The sequence below is a fragment of the Mauremys mutica genome, chromosome 15 (assembly GCF_020497125.1).
Source record: "Mauremys mutica isolate MM-2020 ecotype Southern chromosome 15, ASM2049712v1, whole genome shotgun sequence".
NCBI lineage: Eukaryota > Metazoa > Chordata > Testudines > Geoemydidae > Mauremys > Mauremys mutica.
The window spans coordinates 36,411,420-36,436,245 of NC_059086.1; the positions used below are offsets into that span (position 1 = coordinate 36,411,420).

Here is a 24,826-nt window from a genome sequence, read left to right on the forward strand (position 1 = left end):
GGTGCAAAACTGCCCACTTCTAAAGGCCCCTCCCCCAGCCTAGCGGGAGGGACCACTGGACCCAGGGACCAAATGAGTTCCGGGGACAACACCTGAGCAAACCAGGGCGTGAGGTGAAGGTCCTAGGTCAGAACGCGGGTACCGGACGGGGACACCGAGCGGAGAACCCCGACAGCGCCCACTGCTCCCCAACGGTGCCGAGGGAGCCAGCGGACGCCGCCCAGTGGAAATCTGCCCGGATGCGCGAGACGAGGGAGGAACGGAAATAGGCCCCACAGTCCGGAGCCCCCCTCGTCCAGCCTCCTCCCGGTGGCGTAGATGGAGTTTGGCGGGAAGGCCACGGACGGGGTGTGCGAAAAGGAACAGGTGCGGGGAAAAGCGCAGCCAGAACCTCCACAGGAGAGGGGCACGCGCCAGGTTCTCCCTCACGCCGCCACAGGGGCCAGGCACACGCCCGGCCGCCTGCCCACGCAGGGGGCAATGAGCATTTAGCTGGGGGGGGGGGGCCTGCAATACCACATAGCCCCACTGGGGGCAGCATTTACAATAGGGTCCCCAGCATTGCGGGGTGGGAGGGGAGAGGACACGCCCTCCTGGTTAATTTTCTCCCAGCATCCTTTGCAAATAACAAAACTGACCCATTTTTCAGGGCTGGGACCCCAAATTTTTATTTTATTTACAAAGTGGATTTTACAAAAGTTGTGAATTCCTGGGGGGGGGGGGGAAGAACCGCCCCCCCCCCGCAGAGAACACATTCAATGGCACACAGACATTCACACATCCCAACCTCCTGCCCCTCCCTGACCCCCCCCCAAGGTACCAGGATCTCTCCCCCACCCCCACCTGCACTTCCCCTCCCTACCCCACTAATAGATACCCAGAGACAGAACGAAATAGCTGCCCCGTCCCTATGCCACTGCCCCAAGGGGTGAGCACAGCTCAGGCCAGGGACGGGGTGGGGGGAAATGGACCAGGGGCCCTGCCCCCTGCCACGAACACTCAGGGACAGACAGACAGAAAGCTGCTTCAGCCCATGCTGGACGGTCCCCGTTGGGGGGCGGTGACTCCTGCCCATCTGCTCCCCCTCCACCCCCTGGGGCGGGAGGGGCTTCCTAGGAGTATCGGGTCAGCTTGTCGTAGTTCTGGCCCATGTTTCTAAACAGAAACATCGATAACATCATGAGACAGAGCTGGGGGGAGAGAGAGAGACAGTTACTGGAGAGATCCCACTCCTGACACCAACCATCCCACCACTCCCATCAAGCACCCCTGACAAGCTGGGGTGGGGGAAGAGAGTTACTGGAGGGATCCCACTGTTCACACCAACCACCCTCTGACAAGCTGGTGTGAGGGGGAGGGAGAGTCCCACCAACTATCCCCCACAGAGCTGGGGGGGCAGGACAGTTAATGGAGGGATCCCATTTCCCCCACCAACCACCCCCATAGAACTGTGGGAGGAGATGAGAGATCCCACTTCTCCCACCAAACCATCCCAAGCACAGCCCACCCCTCCACCCCAGTGGCTCCGTGTGAGTGGGGTCAGCCCCCCCCCACAATGTAGCCACACACCCCTGAAAGCAATGCTGTGATGGGGGTGGGGGCCTGATAGCAGGTTGGGGGCGATGGGGGTAGATGATCGGGGGCGGAGTCAGTGCCCAAGTCATTCAGGAGTCAATCCCCTCAATCCCACAGGTGTGTTGATTACCTGAAATCCGTCTGTCCCCGCCCACCCCACCCCGCTCTCTGCAGCACAGCGCCCCCTAGTGCCACCCTGGGGCTTTGGGGCCAGCCCTGCCCCAGGGGAGAGCCCCCCCCCCCCGGAATAACCACTGCTCCTAACTCCCTCATTCTTTCCACAGATACTTTATTATTAGGAGATGCTGGGGGGGGGTCTCCTGTCTAGGGGGCCCCCCATGGGGCTCTCAGGCGATGCGCTGCCGACCCCCCCAGTGATGGGCCAGGCCCCTGGGCTGGGGGCTACCCGGGAGCCGCTGCGTCTCCTGCTCTGGCCCCTGGGGGGTGCCGAACGATTCCTCTCGGAGCAGGGAGCACACCATGGACATGGCGTGGATCTGGGGGGAGGAGACGGGGCTGAGGGGGGGATCTGAGCAACCCCCCCCCCGGGTTCCCTCCTCCCTGCCCCCACCCCCGGGGTAAGTTACCTTGCCAGTACTCCTGATACATGGGGCTGGTGCGGCAGGAGGGAAAGGGTTAACGGGGTCAGTGTGGGGCAGAGACATGGCAGGAGGGCGGCGGGGCAGCACGGGGAGGGGACGGTCTGGGACACGCTCAGACACGTGTTAGCACCTGTGAACCACGTGTGGGTGCAGTAACAGGTGTGCAGGGATACACAGGGAGGGACATGCATGGTCCACGCAACGACATGTGGAAACACGTGCACAAGCCCCTCATATGCACCGACACATGCAGAAATGTGCACAAGCCACTCACACACACTGACATGTGAAAGCATGTGCACAAACACCTCACACATACATACCAACACATGGAAACGTGCACAAGCCCCTCACACACACACACCAACCCATGGAGGAAACACATGCACAAGCCAGTCACATGCACTGACACACACGGAAACACGTGCACAAGCCCTCACACACATGCACCGACACACATTCACAACCCCCAGCAGCAGGAACATGTGTGGGAACAGGCGCGCACCAACACACGTAAGGACACGGGGTGGGCAGGAACCCCAAGGTGCACACGGAACGACACACGCGTGTGCAAACATGCATGAGCCACGCACTGCAGCCACATGTGCACACTGGCACCACCTGCTGGGGAAGGTCAGGATTTCCTGGGAGCCACTGGTGAGTCTCCTGCACTCCAGGGTGCCAGCCAGCGCCAGGAACAGCAGCTGCAGGAACTGGGTGTGTGTGGGGGAAACTGAGTCACAAGGGGGGGGAGATCCCACATCCCCACCCCAGCACCCCCTGGTGCTGACCCCCCATCCCTGGGAGTGGCCCCTGCTCCCCAGCCCCGCCCTCGCCCCCCCATTACCTCCATCAGGGCGATGCCCAGGCAGACGCCCACGATGCTGATGATGTTATTGGCCAGCCAGCCCTGGACGCTGTTCGCACAGCCCTGATTGGATGACAGCAGGGAGAGGGGGTGGAGTCAGAACATTGGCACCGGCTACAAAATCCTCTCCCACCACCACCGCCGCCACCTGTGAGCTTCCCCCCCAGCAGTGCCCCCAGCCGGGGCCTCCGGCGCTGCGAGCTTCCCCGCAGCAGTGCCCCAGGCAGGACTCACCTGCCTGTAGACCGGCCACTCCCCAGAAGCGCCGCAGAACCCGGTGGCCCCCTGCACGGCCGGGGCCTCGGTGATGTTGGTGCCGCGCTCACCAGGGCTGGAGCTGTTGTGGCAGGAGCAGGGGTACAGTTTGCGGGAGGAATTGTCCACGACGGGGTTCTGCTGCCAGTCCAGGTACGAGTTCCAGCCGCAGCACTGGAGCTGCCGGGGGGGGGGACAGTGGGAGGCCATGGATGAGCCCGGTGCCTCGTGCCAACCAGCAGAGGCACCGGGGGGAAGGGGGGGGGAGTGCACAGGGGTTTCCAGCAGGGAGGATAAAAATCAATTATTTTTTAATTTAAAAAATCCAATTTTTTTTATTTAAATTGGATTTTTTGATAAAATGCTTTTTGAGGGGAAAACCCCGTCTGCAGAACGTTTTACTTAGGATACATCATAGCGCAAAGCTCCCGCGTCACGGACTAGGGGTTAGACATTCGGATTCTCTAGTGAGAGACAATACAGTCACGTCACGTTGTAACTGAGTCCCGACAGGTCATGGATTCGGGCTCCAGGGGCTTCTGTACCGATTATTGAGGTGACTCTCTAGCCACCCAGCAGGACTCAGTGCTCAGTCTAGATGAGACCATCGGAGACGCTTAGTTTTGCAGTTCTCAGACTGTGGATTCATGCAGGGCCGGCTCCAGAGCCCAGCGGGGCAAGCACCCGCCTGGGGCGGCCCTTTCCCGGGGGGGCGGCAGGCTGGGCCGGCGGACCTGCCGCAGTCATGCCTGCGGGAGGTCCACCGGAGCCCCGGGAGCAGCGGACCTGCCGCAGGCATGACTGCGGAGGGGATGCTCGGCCGGCGGCTCCAGTGGACCTCCCGCGGGCACGACTGTGGACGGTTCGCTGGTCCCGCGGCTCGGCTGGACCTCCCGCAGGCATGCCTGCGGCAGCTCAACCGGAGCCGCCGGACCAGCGAACCGTCCGCAGCTGCGGGAGGTCCAGCCGAGCCGCGCGACCAGCGGACCCTCCGCAGTCATGCCCGCGGGAGGTCCGCTGCTCCCGCAGCTCGGGGGCGCCTCCCGGGCGTGACTGCTTGGGGCGGCCGAATTTGTAGAGCCGCCCCTGGATTCATGTCTCCAGCGGTAACATGCTTGTTAACGGCAAAAATGGTTTTAAATAAAGAATCTAGAGAGGTGAGAAATAACAGACCTCAACTCTCTGCCCCTCTGCAGATCTGTGTCCACAGAGTCAATCCCCGACCTCTCCCTAAAAGTGCAAAGTTTCAAAAAGTTGAATGGCTAGAAGATTGCTGGGGGCGGACTAGATCTGGACAGGAGGAGTCTGGCGGTAAATGGGAGAAGCGAGGGACATACGCTTGGTTGGGTAAAATATTCTAGGTTTGCTGTTGAAGAAAAAATCCAGAATACTTAACGTTGTTGTTTCAGTGAAAGAAAACAATTGAAATGTCTGTTTGGTGACATTCTCCTTCTAATACAGCCTGGCACGAAAATCCTCCCGATATTAATGATTAACCTGTTGAATTGGAGATAGTTTCACCTCCAAATGACTTCCTAACTATCTGCTTCAATTACCTTTGGTACATGAAATAACCAAACAATCCTTCGTTTTCTGATTTAGCTGTAAAACTCCTCTGAAAAGTTTTCAAAATTAGTCACTGTTTAAAAGTGTCTAGTGTGCACCTTCTAAAAACGAAGCCTACGTCTGTCTCGGAGGTGTGAAGAATACGTATGAACAGCCAACAAGAATGGACTTTTATGTAGAAAACCGTGATGAAATGGAGTCTTCCTAACTAGTGATTTACATCAATCTGATTTAAATCAAATCCACCCTGGTTTCCAGGGACTCCTGAGGCCTGATGTCTACATAGCTGGGCAGCAAGGGGCAGCCTGTGGGGTCTCTCCCCACAGCGCAAGGTGGCCGCAGGGGCCAGATTTAAGCAGGAATCGTTGGTCATGATTTTCTGCGGCCTAGGCGTGCCTCAGTTTCCCCCCATACGTGCATTGCCACCCTGCGGGGGAAAGGGTTAACACCACCCCTAGCCTAAAAAAAACCCTGGAGTCCTCAGTTTACCCATAAACCAATCCAGTGTCTCCCTTCAGCCCCTGTTGGTTCTCCACAAAACCCCCTACCTAGGTGTGTTCTGAGGCCTGGATCAGTTCCACGGGGCCACCTTCTCCCTGACCGTGCTGGGGGCTCTGCCTGTCTCCGGCGCTCAGGACCCTGAGCTCCCACCATCACCTGGGACCCTCGACCAGTGCAAGCCTCATGGAGTGGGGAGATCCCTCCCTCCCTCCCTCCGTTTCCTTCTCTACCTCGGGTATTAGCCTTTACCACGGTAACTGCTCGGCTGGTTTCGGCTCCTTGTGTCGTTATCACTAGTACTGAGTACAGGGCGACCGGGCAGCAAGTGTGAAAAATCGGGATGGGGGGGGGGGGATAGGAGCCGAGATAAGACAAAGACCCGAACATCGGGCTGGTCCCTGTACAATCGGGACGTCCGGTCCCCCTAATTCAGTCAGTCAGTTGGGTGGTGAAGCTGGTTGCTTCTCTCTCTCGCTGAACTTTACTCACTGGGGCTTTTAGCTTCCCCCATTTACTCTGCAGCAACTCGGGGGACCAGACGTCCTGATTGTATAGGAACCATCCAGATTTTTGGGTCTTTTTCTTATCTAGGCTCCTATTACCCCCCACCCCCGTCCCGATTTTTCACACTTGCTGCCTGGTCACCCCAGCAGCAACGCTGCTTCGACCTAAGCTCCAGATCCCTGCAGCGCCCCACATCCTGTGGGGTTTGCTCAGCCCGTGGGTTACTGCCAGGACAACTGTGAGGTGAGAGTGGGGAAGGGACGTGCTGAACCTGGGACATACGAAGGTGGCAGCGTGCGTGCGTGTGTGTAACACACCAAGGTCCTGCAGGACGGCTCCTTTGGGAGGGGATGTGCAGCGGGAGGAGCAGAGCTCCATACAAAAACACACGTGACACAAGCGGCACATGGACAGAAGTACAGGCCCCTGGGGTCCGGCCGGGCCCCATGGAGAGAGACGGGGTCTCTGGTGCCAAGGCCCCATCTGGGAGGCCAGGGGCCGGCCCCTCGGCGTGGTCTGGCTGGAGGCCGGTGTCTCGTGGCCGGGTCAGTCCCAGGCTGGGGCGGGAGGGACGAGGCTCCGCCAGGGAGCCGGCCCCCAGCTCCTCCCTGCGGCCAGCGGAACCTGACCCGATCGAGGTCCCGGCTAACGGCACCGGGAGGAGCGCCCGGGGGGGTGGGGGACGGTCAGTCGGGGGGTCCCATGGCCCCTCCTAGGGGAGCCCAGCGACCCCGGGGCCTGGCTCGTGAGCCAGGCTTCACTGCCAGGAGCCGGGCAGAACTCGGGCGGGTCCCGGCGGGGGGCTGGGCCCTGGGGGTCTCACCTGCCCCTGGATGAAGTCCCAGCTCTGGTACTTCTCGCTGGGGGGTCCTGCCTGCGGATAGGTCCGGATGGCGTCCTCCACGAACACCCCCACCTTGCCATTCAGCTGGGGGAGGGGGGGGAGAGGAGAGGTGACTTTCCCCCAGCCACGGCCCCGGCGCCGCGAGCTTCCCCCCCGTGCCGCGAGCTTCCCCCCGACAGTGCCCCCGGCCGAGCCTCCCCCGGCGCCGCGAGCGGCCCCCCGGCAGTGCCCCCGGCCGAGCCTCCCCCGGCGCCGCGAGCTTCCCCCCGGCAGTGCCCCCGGGACCGCGAGCATCCCCCCCGTGCCGCGAGCTTCCCCCCGGCAGTGCCCCCAGCACCACGAGCATCCCCCTGGTGCTGCGAGCTTCCCCCCGGCAGTGTCCCTGGCCAAGCCTCTCCCAGCGCCACGAGCATCCCCCTGGCTGAGCCTCCCACCTATGCCGCAAGCCTCCCCCCGGCGCCGCGAGCTTCCCCCCGCAGTGCCTCCAGCGCCACGAGCTTCCCCCCAGCAGTGCCCCCAGCACCGCGAGCATCCCCCCGGCGCCACGAGCTTCCCCCCGGCAGTGCCCCCAGCACCGCAAGCATCCCCCTGGTGCTGCGAGCTTCCCCCCGACAGTGCCCCCGGCACGGCGAGCTTCCCCCCGGTAGTGTCCCTGGCCGAGCCTCTCCCAGCGCCGCGAGCCTCCCCCTGGCCGAGCCTCCCCCTATGCCACGAGCCTCCCCTCGGTGCCGCGAGCTTCCTCCGGCAGTGCCCCCAGCGCCACGAGCTTCCCCCCGGCAGTGCCCCCAGCCAAGCCTCCCCGGGCGCCGCGAGCTTCCCCCCAGCAGTGCCCCCAGCACCGCGAGCATCCCCCCGGCGCCGCGAGCTTCCCCCCGGCAGTGCCCCCAGCACCGCAAGCATCCCTCTGGTGCTGCGAGCTTCCCCCCGGCAGTGCCCCCAGCACTGTGAGCTTCCCCCCGGTAGTGTCCCTGGCCGAGCCTCTCCCAGCGCCGCGAGCCTCCCCCTGGCCGAGCCTCCCCCTCTGCCACGAGCCTCCCCTCGGTGCCGCGAGCTTCCTCCGGCAGTGCCCCCAGCGCCACGAGCTTCCCCCCGGCAGTGCCCCCAGCCAAGCCTCCCCCGGCGCCGCGAGCTTCCCCCCGACAGTGCCCCCGGCACGGCGAGCTTCCCCCCGGTAGTGTCCCTGGCCAAGCCTCTCCCAGCGCCGCGAGCATCCCCCTGGCTGAGCCTCCCCCTATGCCGCAAGCCTCCCCCCGGCAGTGCCCCCGGCCGAGCCTCCCCCGGCGCCGCGAGCTTCCCCCCGGCAGTGCCCCCAGCACCGTGAGCATCCCCCTGGTGCTGCGAGCTTCCCCGCGGCAGTGCCCCCAGCACTGTGAGCTTCCCCCCGGTAGTGTCCCTGGCCGAGCCTCTCCCAACACCGCGAGCCTCCCCCTGGCCGAGCCTCCCCCTATGCCGCAAGCCTCCCCCCGGTGCTGCGAGCTTCCCCCAGCAGTGCCCCCAGCGCCATGAGCTTCCCCCCGGCAGTGCCCCCAGCCGAGCTTCCCCCTGGCTGACCCTCCCCTGGCGCTGTGAGCTTCCCCCTAGCAGTGCCTCCAGCATGCCCCACTCACCGTGACACGCTGCGTGTACAGCAGGACCCCAATGGTGATCTGGGCAGCGAAGAGGAGAAAGAGGAAACCGAAATACTGGGGGGGGGGGGGGAGAGAAAGGGGGTCAGTTAATCTTCTCGGCCTCGGGGCCCCCCCGCTCCCCCTCCCACCTTGCACCCATAGACAGATCAACAGACACTGACACCCCAGAACTGATGGGGGTCACCCCCAGCTCTGCCCCCCCCGGGAGATAAAAATCCCCCACTCCCCCCGGGCCCCCCCCCCCCACCGAACAGGTGCGGGACTTCTGCTTTTCTCCTTTTCCTTTTGCACTTTCCCGCCCCCCTCCCCCCAGCAGCCTGAGCCGGGCACCATCCTCAGGGCGGGGGGCAGAGCCCGGCAGGATGTGGCTGCTGGGGGGGGGTCACGTGGTGCCAGCTGAGATGGGAAATTGCACCAGGCCCTGAGCTCATGAGAGAGGGAGAAACTTCCCACATCAACCCCCCGGTGACCCCAGGCTCCCAGCCCCCTGCTCTAACCACCAGCCCCCACTCCCCTCCCAGAGCCGGGAGAGAACCCAGGAGTCCGGGCTCTCCCGTGTACTTACAAATCCCAGCATACACTTGATCTCCTTGAGGGAACCCAGGCATCCGAGGAAACCCATCAGCATGGTGACGATGCCAACTCCGGACAGGATGTAGGACCAGACCTTCAGGGCGTACAGGGAGGAACCTGGAGGGGGGACGGGCAGAGGTCAGAGCCGGGCTGGGCTGGCGAGGGGCCGGGCGTGAGGGACACCGTGGGGGGGGCCGGCGGGGGGGCCGGCGGGCCGGGCGTGAGGGGCACCGTGGGGGGGGCCGGCGGGCCGGGCGTGAGGGGCACCGCAGGGGGGGAGGGGACGTTACCCAGGACGGCGGCGAAGCTTTGCTGGTCGATTAGGATCCAGAGGCCGAAGCTGAGGATGATGCCGCCCAGGACCTGCGGGGGAGGGGGAAGGGGGTTACACTGGAGTGGGGGGGGGTCACCCTGGCACAGGCGACGTCTCCCCCCACCGGCCCCAGCTGCAGCCAACCCCTCCCCCCCTTAGTGCCAGTCCCATCTGGGGAGAGGCAGGTGAGAGCAACCCCCCCTCCAGCACCAAGCCCCCCCCATCCACCCCTCAGCCCCAGCCCCCCCCTACTCACGAAGAAGAGGAGGTTGAAGAGGAAGAGGAAATATTTGGTGACGCTCAGACACCCGCGGGGAGACATGGCTGGACCTGCGGGGGAGGGGCAGGAGGGGGGTTAATGCTCAGCTGGAGGGACCCAGCCCCCCCCAGACATGGACCCCGGGGCAGAGGCAGCTGCTGCCCGCCCAGCCCCACGGAGACCCCAGGATTCTGGGGGTGATGTCACAATGCGGGGGATGGGACACGGGGCCTTCCCCCCAGGCAGCCCCCGGTTCTCTGGGTCCAGCCAGCTGGGGGGGGGTGCGGGGGGGAACGGCTGAGTCGCAGCAGTCACTGGTTCAGGCTGATAAGGCAACTTCCCCTCCCCCCATCCCCTCCCCACATCCTCTGTCGCTCCCCACACAGGAAACCACCCAGGCCCCATGTGCTCCTAACTCCCCTGGGCTGCTGCGCCGGTGCCCCTCACTCCCGACCCGCAGCCCCCCAGCCCTGGCCCCACCCCTGCCCTGCCGGTGCCCCTCACTCCCGACCCGCAGCCCCCCAGTCACCCAGCCCTGGCCCCACCCCTGCCCTGCCGGTGCCCCTCACTCCCGACCCGCAGCCCCTGCTAGCCCGGCCCTGCCCCCGCCCAGCCCTGCCGGTGCCCCTCACTCCCGACCCGCAGCCCCTGCCACCCCCCCCCGGCCCCCCCCCAGCCCTGCCGGTGCCCCTCACTCCCGACCCGCAGCCCCCCAGTCGCCCAGCCCTGCCCCCTCCCAGCCCTGGCGGTGGCCCTCACCCCCGACCCGCAGCCCCCCAGTGTGCCAGGCCTGGCCCCACCCCTGCCCTGCCGGTGCCCCTCACTCCCGACCCGCAGCCCCCCAGTCGCCCAGCCCTGCCCCCACCCCTGCCCTGCCGGTGCCCCTCACTCCCGACCCACAGGCCCCCGATCACCCAGCCCTGCCCCCACCCCTGCCCTGCTGGTGCCCCTCACTCCTGACCCGCAGCCCCCCCAATCGCCCAGCCCTGCCCCCACCCCTGCCCTGCCGATGCCCCTCACTCCCGACCCGCAGCCCCCCGATCACCCAGCCCTGCCCCCACCCCTGCCCTGGCGGTGCCCCTCACCCCCTGGCGCTCCCAGGAACGATCTGGGGCTGGTTTCCCGTCTGTCTGGACCCTGCCCAGCCCTGCAGCACCAGGCGGACCCAGGCGTCCGGGCGTGGCGGGGGGGAAGGGGGAGGACTCCAGGGCGCAGGCTGCATGGCTCAGCTGGCGTTTGGGGGTGGGGGGAAGATGATGGCTGTACCCCCTCCCCCCACCCCGGCCCCCCTCGCCCGCCCACCCCGGCCCCCCGCTCTTCGCACGCCCCTGGCACGGGTGGGCCCTGGGCCCCTCCCTTGTGCCCCCCCGGCCACGCCCCCCCAAGTCTCCGTCCCTGTCTGATCATTTGCCCCATAGTTACACTTCTGCCCCCCACCCCCCACCGGCCCCCCACCAACCCACTTGCAGCCCCCCCCCTCCATCTTCCCACCCCCCCGCCCGGCCCCTCACCCCCCGCGTGTGGGGGGGTCACTCACCGAGGTGGGGGCCCTGGAGTGTCGGGATCGAGCCCCCCGGGAGGAGCAGCGCGGGGCGGGGGGGGGGCCAAGGCTCGGGCTCCCTCTGCTCCCCTCGGCAAAGTTGCAAAACTTGGACTCGTCCCCGCCCCCGCTCGCAGCTGATTGGTCCAGGCGATGCCGGGGCGTTAAAAATTAATAATCGCCCCTCCCCCCCCGATTTAAGGTGGATCCGCATCGCCTTGTTTGGGGGGGCGGGGGGGCATTGGGGGGAGGCGCTGGGGGGCAGAAGGGGGGAGGGGCTGGGGAGGACGGGGGGGGGCGCGGGGAGGGGCCGTTGGGGGCGCGGAGGGGGGCAGGGAACGGGGGCGTTAGGGGGCGGGGCCGAGGCTGGGAGGCAGTTGGGGGGCGGGGGGCTAGGGAGGGAGGCGCTGGGAGGGGCCGTTGGGGGAGCGGGGGGGGGGCGCTGGGAGGGGCCGTTGGGGGGCGGGGAGACCCCGTAGCCCCGGGAAGCTCCAACGGCTCCAGCCGCCTCGCGACCGCGCGTCAGCCCCGCCCCCCGCGGGCCCCCCTCGCCTGGATCCCGCCCCGCCAGGTGCCGGGTAGAGCAGCCCGGGGGGGGCGGGGGGGCGGGGAGGTGCCGGGGGGGGCGGGGCAGCGAGGGGGGAGGAGCGGGAGGGGCGGGGAGGTGCCTGGGGGCGCGCGGGGGGGCGGGGCAGCGCGGGGGGGGAGCGGGGGGGCGGGTGACACCGCCCGGCCCCGCCCCCCCCGGCTGATGCAAGGCGCCATGAGCGGCCACGCTGGCCCCGCGCCCCCCGGCCGGTGGCAGGTGGGACCCGGCGGGACCCGCGCGGGGTGGGGGCCGTTGGGGGGGCTCCCAGCGGGGGGTCCCAGGGGTTGGGGCACCTGTGTACAACCCCCCCGCTCCCCACTGATGTGCCCCTCCGGTGCCCCCCCTTCCCTGGGGGGGGGCTAGTCCGTGGGAGCCCGGACTCCTGGGTTCCCTCCCGGGCTCGGAGGGGGTCGGGGGGGGGGTGTCTGCGAGCGCGATGCAATTAGCTTGTTTAATTTGTTTAAATATTGTACGTTTCCCCCGAGTTCTTCCTCTGAGACTCTCTGGGGCATGCGGCTGGCTCTGGGGTGGGGCACGGGGGATGGGTATAGAGGGACCCCTCGCCCGGCGCTGGGATGCGGCTGGCTCTGGGGTGGGGCGCGGGGGCCTGGGTATCCGGGGACCCCTCGCCCCGTGCTGGGATGCGGCTGGCTCTGGGGTGGGGTGCGGGGGATGGGTATAGAGGGACCCCTCGCCCGGCGCTGGGATGCGGCTGGCTCTGGGGTGGGGCGCGGGGGCCTGGGTATCTGGGGACCCCTCACCCAGCGCTGGGATGCGGCTGGCTCTGGGGTGGGGCGCGGGGGATGGGTATCTGGGGACCCCTCACCCAGCGCTGGGATGCGGCTGGCTCTGGGGTGGGGTAGGGGGCCTGGGTATCCGGGGACCCCTTGCCCAGCGCTGGGATGCGGCTGGCTCTGGGGTGGGGTAGGGGGCCTGGGTATCTGGGGACCCCTCACCCAGCGCTGGGATGCGGCTGGCTCTGGGGTGGGGTAGGGGGCTGGGTATACGGGGACCCCTCACCCAGCGCTGGGATGCCGCTGGCTCTGGGGTGGGGTAGGGGGCTGGGTATACGGGGACCCCTCACCCAGCGCTGGGATGCGGCTGGCTCTGGGGTGGGGGTGCACCGGGCGAGGGGTCCCCGGATACCTAGCCCCCGCGCCCCACCCCAGAGGGGCCGCGTCCCAGCACTGCCTGTGCGAAAAGCCCCATCTGTCCTGATCAGTCTGTTGGTTTTGTTTCTCACAGGTTTTCATTTGGGCTCTGGGGGCCGGTGAGTGAGTGTGATTGGGGCGGGGGGGGGGGGTTGCACGTGCAACACACGCGTGTGTGTCTGGTGCCCAAGCGAGGGGCCGTGTTTGGAAGTGCGGGTGGGCGGTTCCCGGGGGTGGAGGGAGCTGGTGTGAACGAGTGTGCGAGCGAGTGCTCAGGTGCAGGCCGTTCCCGTGTCAGTGTGCGTGGCCCCAGCCCCCTCCACCCGCCATGGACAAGGTGAAGCCGGAGGAGGAGGGGACGAGCCCCGGGGAGCTCCGCCTGGGGGGGCTGCCGGAGGAGCCCCCCGCCCGCCCGGCCTGGAGTAACAAGGCCGAATACATCCTGGCTCAGGTCGGCTTCTCCGTGGGGCTCGGCAACGTCTGGCGCTTCCCCTACCTGTGCCACCAGAACGGGGGAGGTGAGTGGGGGGCTGGGTTAACAAGGGGGGGCTCAAGGGATTGGGGGGCAGGGAGGAGGAGAGGGTCTCAAGGTATATGGGGGCGGTGCTGGGGGATTGGGGGCAGGAACAGGGCCAGATTAACCTTTTGTGGGCCCAGCCCTCCCTGTGCTTCCCCTCGGGGGTGGGCCCATGCCGTGCCACACGCCCCCCTGCTCAACACCGGACACCCCCCTAATTCTCTGTGGCCAGAGCCCCCCCCCGACCTGCTATGCCCAGCACCCCCCCAGACCCTGCCACAAATGCACAGCACCTTGCACGCCAGCACCCTGCCCAGCGCCCTCCTGCCCACAGCCTCACCCCCCCCACTGCCTAGTGCCCCAACACTCAGAGATCTGCCCTACCCCCTCACAGTCCAGCACCCGCCCCAGGCCCTCCAGAGACCCCCTCCCCCACGCCCTGCCTCCTGGCCCCACTCACCGGCCCTGCTGGGAGGCGACTGTGTCAGCCAGGCTGAGCCGGCAGCATGCCGGGGTCCGAATCGCTCTGGCCCCTGCCCCACCCGGGCCCAGCCAAGCCCCCCCCGCCTCCCCCCACACACCTGGCTGAGACTGGCCGGGCTTCTGCACCGGTCCCAGGTGGCTCAGCTCCAGGGAGACGGGGGCCCCCAGGTGGTGGGAAGCAGAGACTGCCCGGAGGTGCCCTGGGGTCCGGCTGGGGGGTGAGAGCAGGGGGTGGGGTCAGGGGTGGAGAGGAGCCATTGGCTGGCCAGTGGCTGGCTGAGAGGAGTAAGTAGTGGGCGGGGGGGAGCCAGCGGGGTCTCGGGGCGCAGGGGGAGCAGAGCAGCCCGGGGCCCCTCTGAGCAAGGGCCCGGCTCTGTGGCACCGCTGGCACCATTGTAAACCCAGCACGGGGCAGGAACAGGTTGGTGGGGTGGGGGCCCGGGGTCTCCAGGACTGTGTCTCCGGGGGGGGGTGTCTCTGTGGGTTGCTCCAGACTTGTAAACCGCCCCCCCCCCATCGCCGCCCTGCAGGAGCCTTCATCCTCCTCTACCTCCTGATCCTCCTGGTGGTGGGGATCCCCCTCTTCTTCCTGGAGCTGGCGGCCGGGCAGAGAATCCGCCAGGGCAGCATCGGGGTCTGGCAGCACTTCAGCCCCCGCCTGGTCGGCATCGGCTTCGCCAGCTGCGTGGTGAGTGCGGGGGGGCACTGCTGCGGGGAAGCTCGCAGCACCAGTGGGAGAATTCCTGCTGGTTTCAATTGTGCCCGTTTGCCCGCCCCTGCCCCACCCCCGGGGGGCCTGGCCCAGTGCTAGGAAAGGGGTCCCCTTGTCCCCATCGCTTGTCCCACTCGCGGGGGGGACGGTCTCCCAGCACCAGGGGAGGGGTTCCCGTGTGCCCAGCCCCCAGGGCCCATCTCAGCACTGGGCGAGGAGTCCACATGCCCCCACCCCAGGGACCCATCCCTGCACCAGGCGAGGTGTCCCTGTGTCTCTGACACCCCCCCAGGGGGCCCGTCCTGGCACCGGGCGAGGGGTCCCCGGGTCCCAGCCGGGCTCACCCCTGTCTCCGTGCCAGGTCTGTGGGTTCGTTTCTCTCTATTACAACGTGATCATCGCCTGGAGCCTCTTCTACCTCGGCAGCTCCTTCCGCGCCACCCTGCCCTGGGCCAGCTGCCCCCTCGGCGCCAACCGCAGCCAGCCAGGTAGGTGCTACAGCCCAGCCCCCGCCTGCCACTGGGGGGCGCCACCCTCCCTCCAGCCCCTGCCCCAGGCCCCATTTTGATCCCGCTACAGATGGCGGGCGGGGGAGGGAAGGGGGGGCGCTGCCCGGTCCCAACCCGGCTGGGCCATGGGGGGGTTCTGACCCGGCTGGGCCGCGGGGGGGTTCCGACCCGGCTGGGCTGGAATGCGGGGGGGGGGGGGGGGGCTGCCCGGTTCTGACCCGGCTGGGCCGCGGGGGGGTTCTGACCCGGCTGGGCTCTGTGTTGGCAGAACCTGAATGTGCCCAGAGCTCCCCCACCACCTACTACTGGTACCGGAAGGCGCTGGACGTGAGCGAGTCGATCGGCGCCGGCGGGGGGGTGAACCTGGCCATGGCCGGCTGCCTGCTGGTCGCCTGGGCCCTGGTCTGCGGCGCCCTCATCCGGGGCATCAAGTCCTCGGGCAAGGTGAGCTCGGCCCCCACTGCCCCCCTGTCTCCCCCTGGCCCCTGCTGCCCTCCCACTGCCCCTCCTCCCATCACCCCGCTGCCACCCTCCTCATTACCTCCCCCCCACCTGTTTGTCTGGGGTGAGCAGGAGGTCAGGCCCAGATGTTCGGGGTGGGGCACATAACCTTCCCCCCGGGTGTGGGAGGATTCAGGGTGGGGTAAGCTTGGGAGGCTGTTGGGGCACAGAGTGAGAGCCCCCCCTCACTGCCCCCTGCCCCCCCCCCCCAGGTGCTGTATTTCAGCTCCCTCTTCCCCTACGTGGTGCTGCTCTGCTTCCTGGTGCGGGGGCTGCTGCTGGACGGGGCGGCCGACGGCGTCCGCATCATGTTCACCCCCCAGGTGAGAGTGGGGACTGGACGGATCGGGTCCCCGCCCTGGCCAGATCCCCCGGCCCGGGTCCCAGCCCCCTCATCCCTGCCCTGATCCCCCCCCCTCCCCCCACCTCCGGCTGGATCCCCCGGCCTGAGCCATAGCCCCCGCCCACCTCTGGCTGGATCCCCCTGGCACAAGCGCCAGCCTCCCCCTGCTGGATCGGGTCCCCCCCACCCCTCCATCTGGAATCCCGGGCACAAGCGGCAGGGCCTGCCTGCCCCCCGCCTCGGCTGGATCAGGCACTCCCAGCACGACCACAGGCCCCCCATCCCGAGCCAGACCCCCCAGCACAAGCCCCAGCCTCCCCGGGCTAGATCAGGTCCCCCTTGGCTGGAATCCCCCAGAAGGAGCGCCAGCCCCTGACCCCAGCCGGATCGGGCCCCCCACTCTCCCCAGGGCTGGAGCACCTGGACCCCCACCTGGGGCTCCGGGTGCCCGTCCCCATGGCTCACGCCCCGCTGCCCGCAGCTGGCGGTCTGGGGCGACGTGCAGGTCTGGCGCCAGGCGGCCACCCAGGTCTTCTTCTCGCTGGGGCTGGGCTTCGGGAGCGTCATCGCCTACTCCAGCTACAACCCGCAGCACAACGACTGCCACGCCGACGGGCTGCTGGTGGCCACCATCAACTTCCTCACCTCGCTGCTGGCCACACTGGTCGTCTTCGCCGTGCTGGGCTTCCGGGCCACTGCCGTCGCCAGGGCCTGCGTGGCAAGGTGAGCCGTGCCCCCTCTTCCACGCCCGTCCCCCCCCCCATTCCGGGCACGCACTGACCCGGCCTTCCCTCCGTCCGCCCCCAGGAACGTGGAGATCCTGACCCAGCTGCTGGGGATCGGGGGCCTGCCCACCCTGGAGCTGCCCACCCTGGACCCGGCGGCGTTGCCCCCACCCCAGTACAGCGCCTGGTACCACAGGCTGCCCGCCGAGCTGGGCACCGCGCTGCAGGGACACGGTGTCACCGACTGCCGGCTGGAGGACGAGATGAACAAGGTGCCTAGGGACGGGGGAGGGTCCCCTTGTGCCCCGCGCCCCAACCTGGGAGGGGGCCCCGTGTCCCCGGCCCTGGTCCCCCGGCCTGGGAGAACAGCACAATAAAGACAATGCATTTCAAGGCAGACTGTCGCAAGCTCAGGGAGCTGGTAGGTAAAATCCCATGGGAAGCAACTCGCAGGGGAAAAACAATTGGAGCCAGTGGCACTTTTTCCAGGAGACATTCTTAAGGGCAACTATCCCCCCGAGTTGGAAAGACAGGAAGTCTGGCAAGAGACCCCCCCCCCCCCGGCTTAACCCGGACATTGTCCATGATCTAAAACTCAAAAGAGAGTCCTACAAAAAGTGGAAACTCGGCCAAGTTACAAAGGATGAATGTAAACCAATAACACAGGTGTGTAGGGACAACATTGGAAAGGCCGAGGCACAAACCGAGATCAGACTAGCTAGAGACATAATGGGTCTACAAATACATTAGAAGCAAGAGGAATCCCAAGGACAGGGTGGCCCGTTACTCGAGGGGTGAAAGACAATAACCGAAAACGTGGAAATGGCCGAGGTGCTTAATGACTTCTACGTTTCGGTTTTCACCAAGAAGGTTGGTGGCGACTGGATGTCTAACGTTGCGCAGGCCGGTGAATATGAGGTAGGATCAGAGCCTAAAATAGGGAAAGAACCAGTCAAAAATGACTCAGACAAGTTAGATGTCTTCAGATCACCAGCGCCTGGTGAAGTGCATCCTAGGATACGCAGGGAGCTGGCTGAGGAGATATCTCCTCATTAGCAATTATCTTTGAAAAGTCATGGAAGATGGGAGACGTTCCCGGAGACTGGGAAAGATTGAACAAACAGGGTTGTGGAGAAGAGACGCCCGAGAGGGGGCGGGAGAACAGTTTGCAAGTACAGAAAAGGTTGCTCCAAGGAGGAGGGAGCCGATCGTTCTCGTTAACCTCTGAGGATCGGAAGAAGCAACGGGCTTAAATTGCAGCCAGGGAGGGTTTGGCTGGACATTAGGGGAAACGTCCTGACGGGGTGGTGAAGCTCTGGAATAAATTGCTGAGGGAGGTGGTGAAATCTCCGTCATTGGGGATTGTTAAGAGCAGGTTGGACAAACCCGTCAGGGACCATCTAGATGATACTTAGTCCTTCCATGAGTGCAGGGACTGGACTAGACGACCTCTCGAGGTCCCTTCCAGTCTTACAGTTCTATATACCCAGCCCCATGCCCCACCCCACGGGGGCCGCATCCCTGCACCGGGTGAGGGGTCCCTGTGTACCCTGCACCCCGACCCAGGGCGGGCCCATATACCCAGCTCTGGCACCCCACCCCAGAGGAGCTGGGTCATAGCAGTGGGTGAGGGGTCCCCGTGTACCCACTGCCTGACCCAGGGGGGCCCATATACCCAGCTCTGGCACCCCACCCCAGAGGAGCTGGGTCATAGCAGTGGGTGAGGGGTCCCCGTGTACCCACTGCCTGACCCAGGGGGGCCCATATACCCAGCTCTGGCACCCCACCGCAGAGGAGCTGCGTCATAGCAGTGGGTGAGGGGTCCCCGTGTACCCACTGCCTGACCCGGTCTCCATGTCTCCCCCGCAGGGCGTCGAGGGCACCGGCCTGGCCTTCATCACCTTCACGGAGGCCATGACCCTGTTCCCGGCCTCCCCGTTCTGGTCCGTCCTCTTCTTCCTCATGCTGCTGAACCTGGGGCTGAGCACCATGCTGGGCAACATGCAGGGCATCCTCACCCCCCTGCTGGACCGCTACCCCCTCCTGCAGCGCCGCGCCACCCTCTTCACCGGTACGGCGGGGCCGGGGCCCGGGCGAGGGGATCACGGGAGGGGTAGGAAGTGGGGTACCTGCATGACTGTGCACATGGGGGGCTTTGTACATAAATGGGGGAAGATTTCTGGGGTGCCAGGCTCTGCCCCGCCAGTGCTGCAGGGGGGACGTGGGGGTCCCAGGCCGTCTCTGTCCTAGAGCTGCTAGTTGTTCGGTTTTCACTGCCGATCGGCCATTAATAATCCGGGCAGCGGGGCTGAGGCTCACTCCCTGCGGCTCCCGGAACCAGCCACCAGAACCCTACAGCCCCAAGGCGCCCGGGCGGCCAGTGCCGGCTCCACGCGCGGCTCGCGTCCCCCCGTCCCGGCTCCGCGGCTCCCATTGGCCGGGAATCACAACGGGAACTGGGAGCTATGGGGGCAACGCCTGTGGACACAGGGGCAGCAGAAGGAGCCTCCCTGGCCACCAGAGCACCCAGGGGCTGCAGGAACCTGATGGCCGCTTCTGGGTGCCACGGTAAGTGCTGACGGGACCCCAACCCCCTGCCCCAGCCTGGAGCCCGTAGCCCCTCCCACACCCCAACCCCCATCCCAGCCTGGAGCCCCCTCCTGCACCCCAAACACCTCATCTTTGGCCCCACCCCAGAGCCAACACCCCCAGCTGGAGCCCTCACCCCTCCCCACATCTGAACCCCCTGCCCCAGCCCAGAGCCGCCTCCTTCACCCCAAACCCTGTGATAGGTTCAGTCACAGAGACCCCCTTAGGACTGTCACCTCACGTGCTAAAGTTACCTCTGAGCCCGTTTTCCCTGCCAGCCTGGGACTTCAGAACCCTGCCTTGTTGAGCCAGACGCGCCGGCCTGCTGCATCCCAGAGCCAGGCTCTGAACCACGTGCCCAGAGCGGCAGACTGAACCGAAACCAGCTTAGAAAGTGCTCCTGACTCCAGCACCCAGACACCCAGCTCCCAATGGGATCCAAACCCCAAATAAATCCGTTTTACCCTGTATAAAGCTTATTCAGGGTAAACTCATAAATTGTCCACCCTCTATAACACCGATAGAGAGATGCGCAGCTGCTCGCTCCACCGGGTATTAATCACTTACTCTGGGTCAATTAATAAGCAAAAGTGACTTTATTAAGTCAGTTGTCCTGGTTGCTGGGAGCCATCAAGATCCCAAACCACCATTAATGGCCCCCACTTTGCATAATTACAGGAGGCCCTCAGAGCGATAGTTCATCTTTCTAGCTTCAGATACAAGAGTGACACATTCATACAAATAGGACGACCACACTCGTAACCTTTGTGATGGTGCCTTCCAAGAGACCTTTTGCACGGAGCATATTCCAGTTGCATCATATTCAGACTCCTAAGCATATTTCCGTAAAACCTTATGGATTGCAGAGCCCCCTCCCAGAGCCTGCACCCCCTCCCGCACCCCAACCCCGTGCCCCAGCCCGGAGCCGCCTCCTTCACCCCAAATCCCTCATCTCCAGCCAGAGCCCTCCCCACCCCCCTGCCCCAGGTACGTGGGAGTCCCAGACTCGCTCTCCCCGCCCCCCAGTGCTGTGCTGTGGGGAAATGTGGGGGGTCTCAGGCTCGCTCTTCCTCCCCCCAGTGCTGTGCTGTGGGGGTCCCAGGCTTGCTTTCTCACCCTGTGCTGTGAGGGGACGTGGGGTCGCAGGCTCTCCCCCTCCATTCCCCATTGCTGTGCTGTGGGGGGACGTGGGGGTCCCAGGCTCTCCCCCTCTCTTCCCCAGTGCTGTGCTGTGGGGGGACATGGGGGTCCCAGACTCTCCCCCCTTCCCCAGTGCTGTGCTGTGGGGGGATGTGGGGGTCTCAGGCTCGCTCTCCCCGCCCCCCAGTGCTGTGCTGTGGGGGGATGTGGGGGTCCCAGACTCTCCCCCCTTTCCCAGTGCTGGGATGTGGGGGGTCCCAGACTCTCTCTCTCTCTCCCCCCCCCAGGGCTGTGCTGCCTCGTCGGGTTCCTGCTGGGGCTGATGTTTGTGCAGCGCTCGGGCAGCTACTTCGTCTCCATGTTTGACGACTACTCGGCCACCCTGCCCCTGGTGGCCGTGGTGGCCTGCGAGGCCGTGTCCGTGGCCTGGGTCTACGGGGCAGACAGGTACCCGCCCCCCTTCCCCCTGGGGGTCTCTTCCCTCCCCCCCCCGGGGCCTGGGCCTAGGCCTATGGGGAGACAGGTACCTGCCCCATAGCTCCCCCCCGGGGGTCCTTTCCCTCCCTGCCTGGCCCCCTGCCCCTCCCTCTCAGGGTCCCTCCCCTCCCCCCTGGGGCCCAGCTCTATGGGGTGCACAGGTGCCCCCCCAAGGCCCTGCCTCCCATTCCCCTGGAGCCCCGGTCCCCACTGGGCCCAACCCCTGCAGCCCCCGGGCCTCTGCCCTCCCCCCTGTGGCCTGGCTCCAAGGGGGGGGCTGGGGAGCCCCAGGCTCGCGCCCCCCCGCAGCTGACCCCTGCCCCCCGCAGGTTCCTGGCGGAGGTGGAGAACATGCTGGGCTGGCAGCCCTGGCGGACGGGCTGGCGGCCCTGGCGGCTCTATGGCTACATGTGGCGTTACGGCAGCCTGCTGGCCATGCTGGGGCTGCTGCTGGCCAGCCTGGGGCAGATCTGCCTCAGCCCCCCCACCTACCAGGCCTGGGACCAGGTGCAGGTGAGACCCCCCGTGGGCGGGTCAGGTATGGGCAGGGAGCCTTGACGCCGGCATGGATGGGCCCATGGGGCTGGCCTCAGAGGGGCCTGTGGGGCTGGGCGGGGAGCCGGGACGCCGGACGAGATGGGCCCGCGGGTCGGGTCCATGCGGGGAGCCAGGGCGGAGGGGCCCATGGTCAGGGCTGGGCGGGGAGCCGGGACACCGGGGCAGATGGGCCAGTGGGTCGGGGCTGGCCGGGGAGCTGGATCAGAGGGGCCTGCGGGGCTGTGTGGGGAGCAGGGGCAGAGGAACCCGTGGGTCGGGTCCGGGCAGGGAGCCGGGACGCCGGGGTAAATGGGGCCTGTGGGTCGGGGCTGGCCGGGACCCCAGAGGAGATGGGCCGGTGGGTTGGGTCCAGGCGGGGAGCCGGGGTGGAGGGGCCCGTGGGTCAGGGCTGGTCAGGGAGCTGGGACCCCGGAGGAGATGGGCCGGTGGGTCGGGTCTGGGCGGGGAGCCAGGGCGGTGGGGCACGTGGGTCGGGTCCGGGCGGGGAGCCGGGACGCCGGAGTAGATGGGCCCACGGGTCGGGTCCGGGCGGGGAGCCAGGGCGGAGGGGCCCGTGGGTCGGGTCCGGGCGGGGAGCCGGGACGCCGGAGTAGATGGGCCCACGGGTCGGGTCCGGGCGGGGAGCCAGGGCGGAGGGGCCCACGGGTCAGGTCCGGGCGGGGAGCCGGGGCGGAGGGGCCCGCGGGTCGGGTCCGGGCGGGGAGCCGGGACGCCAGGGTAAATGGGGCCTGTGGGTCGGTGCTGGCCGAGACCCCGGAGGAGATGGGCCTGCGGGTCGGGTCCGGGCGGGGAGCCAGGGCGGAGGGGCCCGCGGGTCAGGTCTGGGCGGGGAGCCGGGGCGGAGGGGCCCGTGGGTCGGGTCCGGGCGGGGAGCCGGGGCGGAGGGGCCCGCGGGTCAGGTCTGGGCGGGGAGCCGGGGCGGAGGGGCCCGTGGGTCGGGTCCGGGCGGGGAGCCGGGGCGGAGGGGCCCGCGGGTCGGGTCCGGGCGGGGAGCCGGGACGCCGGGGTAGATGGGCCCTGGCGGGTTTGACCCTCGGCCTCTCTCGCAGGCGGAGGAGACGCGGGTGCCGTACCCGCCCTGGGCTCTGGCCATGCTGATCTTGCTCATCGTCGTGGCCACCCTGCCCATCCCCGCGCTCTACGTCCGGCAGCTGGTGAGGGAGAGGCAGGCGCGGCGCTGCCAGCAGGGGGCGCCCCCCAGAGCGGAGCCGGAGGAGGAGGAGGCGGAGAGCCCAGCTGACCCCGAGTGCTCGGCCAATGGGTACCTGCCCGTCCGCACCGAGGAGCCCCCCCGGGCTGGGGCCTCCCTACTGGGGGGGCCAAACTAATGGGGGGGAGATATGAGGGGGTAGAGGTCAAAGGTCATTGGAGGGGAGCATCTGTGACCCCTCCCCTTGGGTGGGGCTGGCTCCCCATGGTGTGGGCTCCCCTGCCCAGGGCGGGCACTGGGCTCGATTGGTGGAGCTGGGAGAGAGCCAAGGCCTCCTATTGGTGGGTCGAAAGAAGGCGCCTTCTCTGATTGGTGGAGGGAGAAGTGCTGCTCACTTGGCGCCCGGAGCCAAAGGACCAATAAGGGAAGGAAGAACAAAGCAACCCCCCATTGGTGGACCCATGTGGCGGAGCGGCCTCTGATTGGTGGAGCAAAACACTGCGCGCTCTGATTGGTGGACTGAGGCAGTGAAGGGGAGACCAACCTGCAGAGCAGGGTCCCCCACCCCTTTCTCGCTACTTTACACTCCGGGCGGCCATGTTGTTCCCGCGGCGTTGCCTAGGGGCGGCCATCTTGTCTTTCTCCCAAGGCTGCCCGTGCCCCGCTGAGGCCTTCTTAGAAACGTGGGGCTAACTAACCCCTCTCCTGTCGGGGCTGGAGCCACCAGCCCCCCCTCGTGCCAAGCCTGGCCTAGCCGGGCCCCACACAAGTGCCTGAGCCTCTGGGGTAGACGGGGGCGTCCATTGCCAAGATATGGGGCCAGATTTCATTGTTGGGGGGGCCACAGCCCGAGCCCCCCCCACGCTGCCGCCCGTCTCGCCAATGACAGTTGATGGGCAGGTTCATCCTGCCGGGAAGACGGGGTGGGGGGTGGGGCGTCTGCCCCATAGCGTATGCGTGGAAACCGTGTACGATCGGGGCGCGTCTAGGGTAGACTCGACCCACGTGGCACGGGAGGCCTGGTGAGCCCAGCTGCTGTTTACACCAGTTGGTGCAACGACGTGGAGGCTCCAGCTGCTGGGTTGGCTGAGGGCAGCTGCTGTCTACACTAATGGTAGCAACAGTGACATGGGGGAGCAGGGGCTGGGGGGCTGCCTGGCCCTGCTGGGTCTGTCTCCCGCGTTGCACTGCGCTGAACTCGGAGGGGCGGCAGTCGGACACCTGGGGCCTCTTTTTAAAGGGAAAGTTGCCACAATGCTGCTGGCCTGGTGTGTTTTGGTGGGCTGTGGGGTGGGTCTTATTCCCCCTCCTGCTAACGGGGAGGCCTCACCCCATAGGATCCAGGACTAAGAACAGAGGGGGGCTGAGCCCCACAGAATTAATGTATTGTCATCTAGCCATTCCCCATCCATCCCTCACGCCATCTGTCATCCAATCCCCATCTATCCACCCCCCATGGCTCCATTCCCCTCCTCCCCCTGCCCCAAGATGCCTCGTTAGCTCTCCTGGGCTCAGCCCCTCTCTGCGTCTGACCCACCGGCCCTGGAACAAGAAGATTCTGTCTGACAGACACTACCAGACTCACTCAACACCCACAATGGTACGTACGGGGAGGGGGCTGGGCCAGGCCTCCGGACTCCTGGGTTCAATTCTGGCCGCCGGCTCCCCTGCCTTGCTGGGCCTCAGTTTTCCCCATCTGTAAAATGGGGGTTGTGCTTCCTTATACATTTCTCAGAGCAGGGGGATCTCGCTAGGGTACTAAGCAGTGGGGGGGGGCGGTATCTGGAAATCTCTTGCCCACTCTGGGAGCTCTCGCTGGCCCGCAGGTGCTAGGGGTGGGCTGGAGTTCCCCGGGGGGATGGGGAACCACAGCCCCTCAGCAGCTGGGTGCGGGAGGGTGTGTCACTGACTGTATTGTTTTCATGGTGCTGTTCTTGCCTGAAGAATAAAGGTGTTTTGTTCACGCCGAGCGGGGTGGTGATTGCGAGCCTGTGGGGAGTGACCAGAGGGTGGGCTGTGGCCTGCTCTGCCAGCCTGGGCACCAGGGAGCTGCAGGTGATGGTGGAGGAGCGACGCGTGGTGCTCTGGCTAGGTCGTGGGGGGAGATACGGGTGCAGCAGCTCTGCCCCCATGGGGCCAAGGTGCTGGCTGCTCCCTGGCGATACGCCACAACATGTGGGTGGCACCAGCTGTGCAGCCCCCGGCACCCCACACTGGCACTGCTCCATCGTGCCAGTGGGGCAATGGAGCGGGACTGATGCCTGCCTCTTGCGGTGCACGGGCGTGTGGCTGAGGCTCTTGTCTGCAATGCCCGCAGCATGGCCCCGAGCCGGGCGGGTCTCGTCCCCAGAGCT

The 24,826-nt window shown here is 66.6% G+C and overlaps 2 protein-coding genes across 6 annotated transcripts; one reads left to right on the forward strand and one right to left on the reverse strand.

Annotated features, from left to right (window-relative positions):
• Nucleotides 1–705: 705 nt before the first annotated feature.
• On the reverse strand, nt 706–11,288 carry CD37 (CD37 molecule). 4 transcript variants are annotated; one of them, XM_044988549.1, is made up of 10 exons: nt 11,026–11,285; nt 9,486–9,559; nt 9,207–9,279; nt 8,909–9,033; nt 8,323–8,397; nt 6,695–6,799; nt 3,280–3,480; nt 3,025–3,108; nt 2,799–2,890; nt 733–1,190 (listed from the first exon to the last, which is right to left on the reverse strand). In XM_044988549.1, the coding sequence occupies exons 1-10, from the start codon at nt 11,240–11,242 to the stop codon at nt 1,178–1,180; spliced, it is 1,059 nt and encodes a 352-aa protein (XP_044844484.1). In that variant the 5' UTR covers nt 11,243–11,285; the 3' UTR covers nt 733–1,177. The 4 variants fall into 4 exon arrangements, with proteins under 4 accessions (XP_044844483.1, XP_044844486.1, XP_044844484.1 ...); XM_044988548.1 differs by lacking the exon at nt 2,799–2,890 and having other exon boundaries at nt 706–2,072; nt 11,026–11,288; XM_044988551.1 differs by lacking the exons at nt 2,799–2,890; nt 11,026–11,285 and adding an exon at nt 10,574–10,605 and having other exon boundaries at nt 710–2,072.
• Nucleotides 11,289–12,907: 1,619 nt separating this feature from the next.
• SLC6A16 (solute carrier family 6 member 16) lies at nt 12,908–24,452 on the forward strand. Of its 2 annotated transcripts, none has more exons than XM_044988547.1 (11): nt 12,908–13,286; nt 14,299–14,456; nt 14,842–14,968; nt 15,258–15,433; nt 15,703–15,813; nt 16,426–16,556; nt 16,641–16,830; nt 18,428–18,629; nt 20,575–20,734; nt 21,094–21,277; nt 22,372–24,452. In XM_044988547.1, the coding sequence occupies exons 1-11, from the start codon at nt 13,097–13,099 to the stop codon at nt 22,648–22,650; spliced, it is 1,908 nt and encodes a 635-aa protein (XP_044844482.1). In that variant the 5' UTR covers nt 12,908–13,096; the 3' UTR covers nt 22,651–24,452. The 2 variants fall into 2 exon arrangements, with proteins under 2 accessions (XP_044844482.1, XP_044844481.1); XM_044988546.1 differs by having other exon boundaries at nt 12,909–13,286; nt 16,315–16,556.
• Nucleotides 24,453–24,826: the final 374 nt, after the last annotated feature.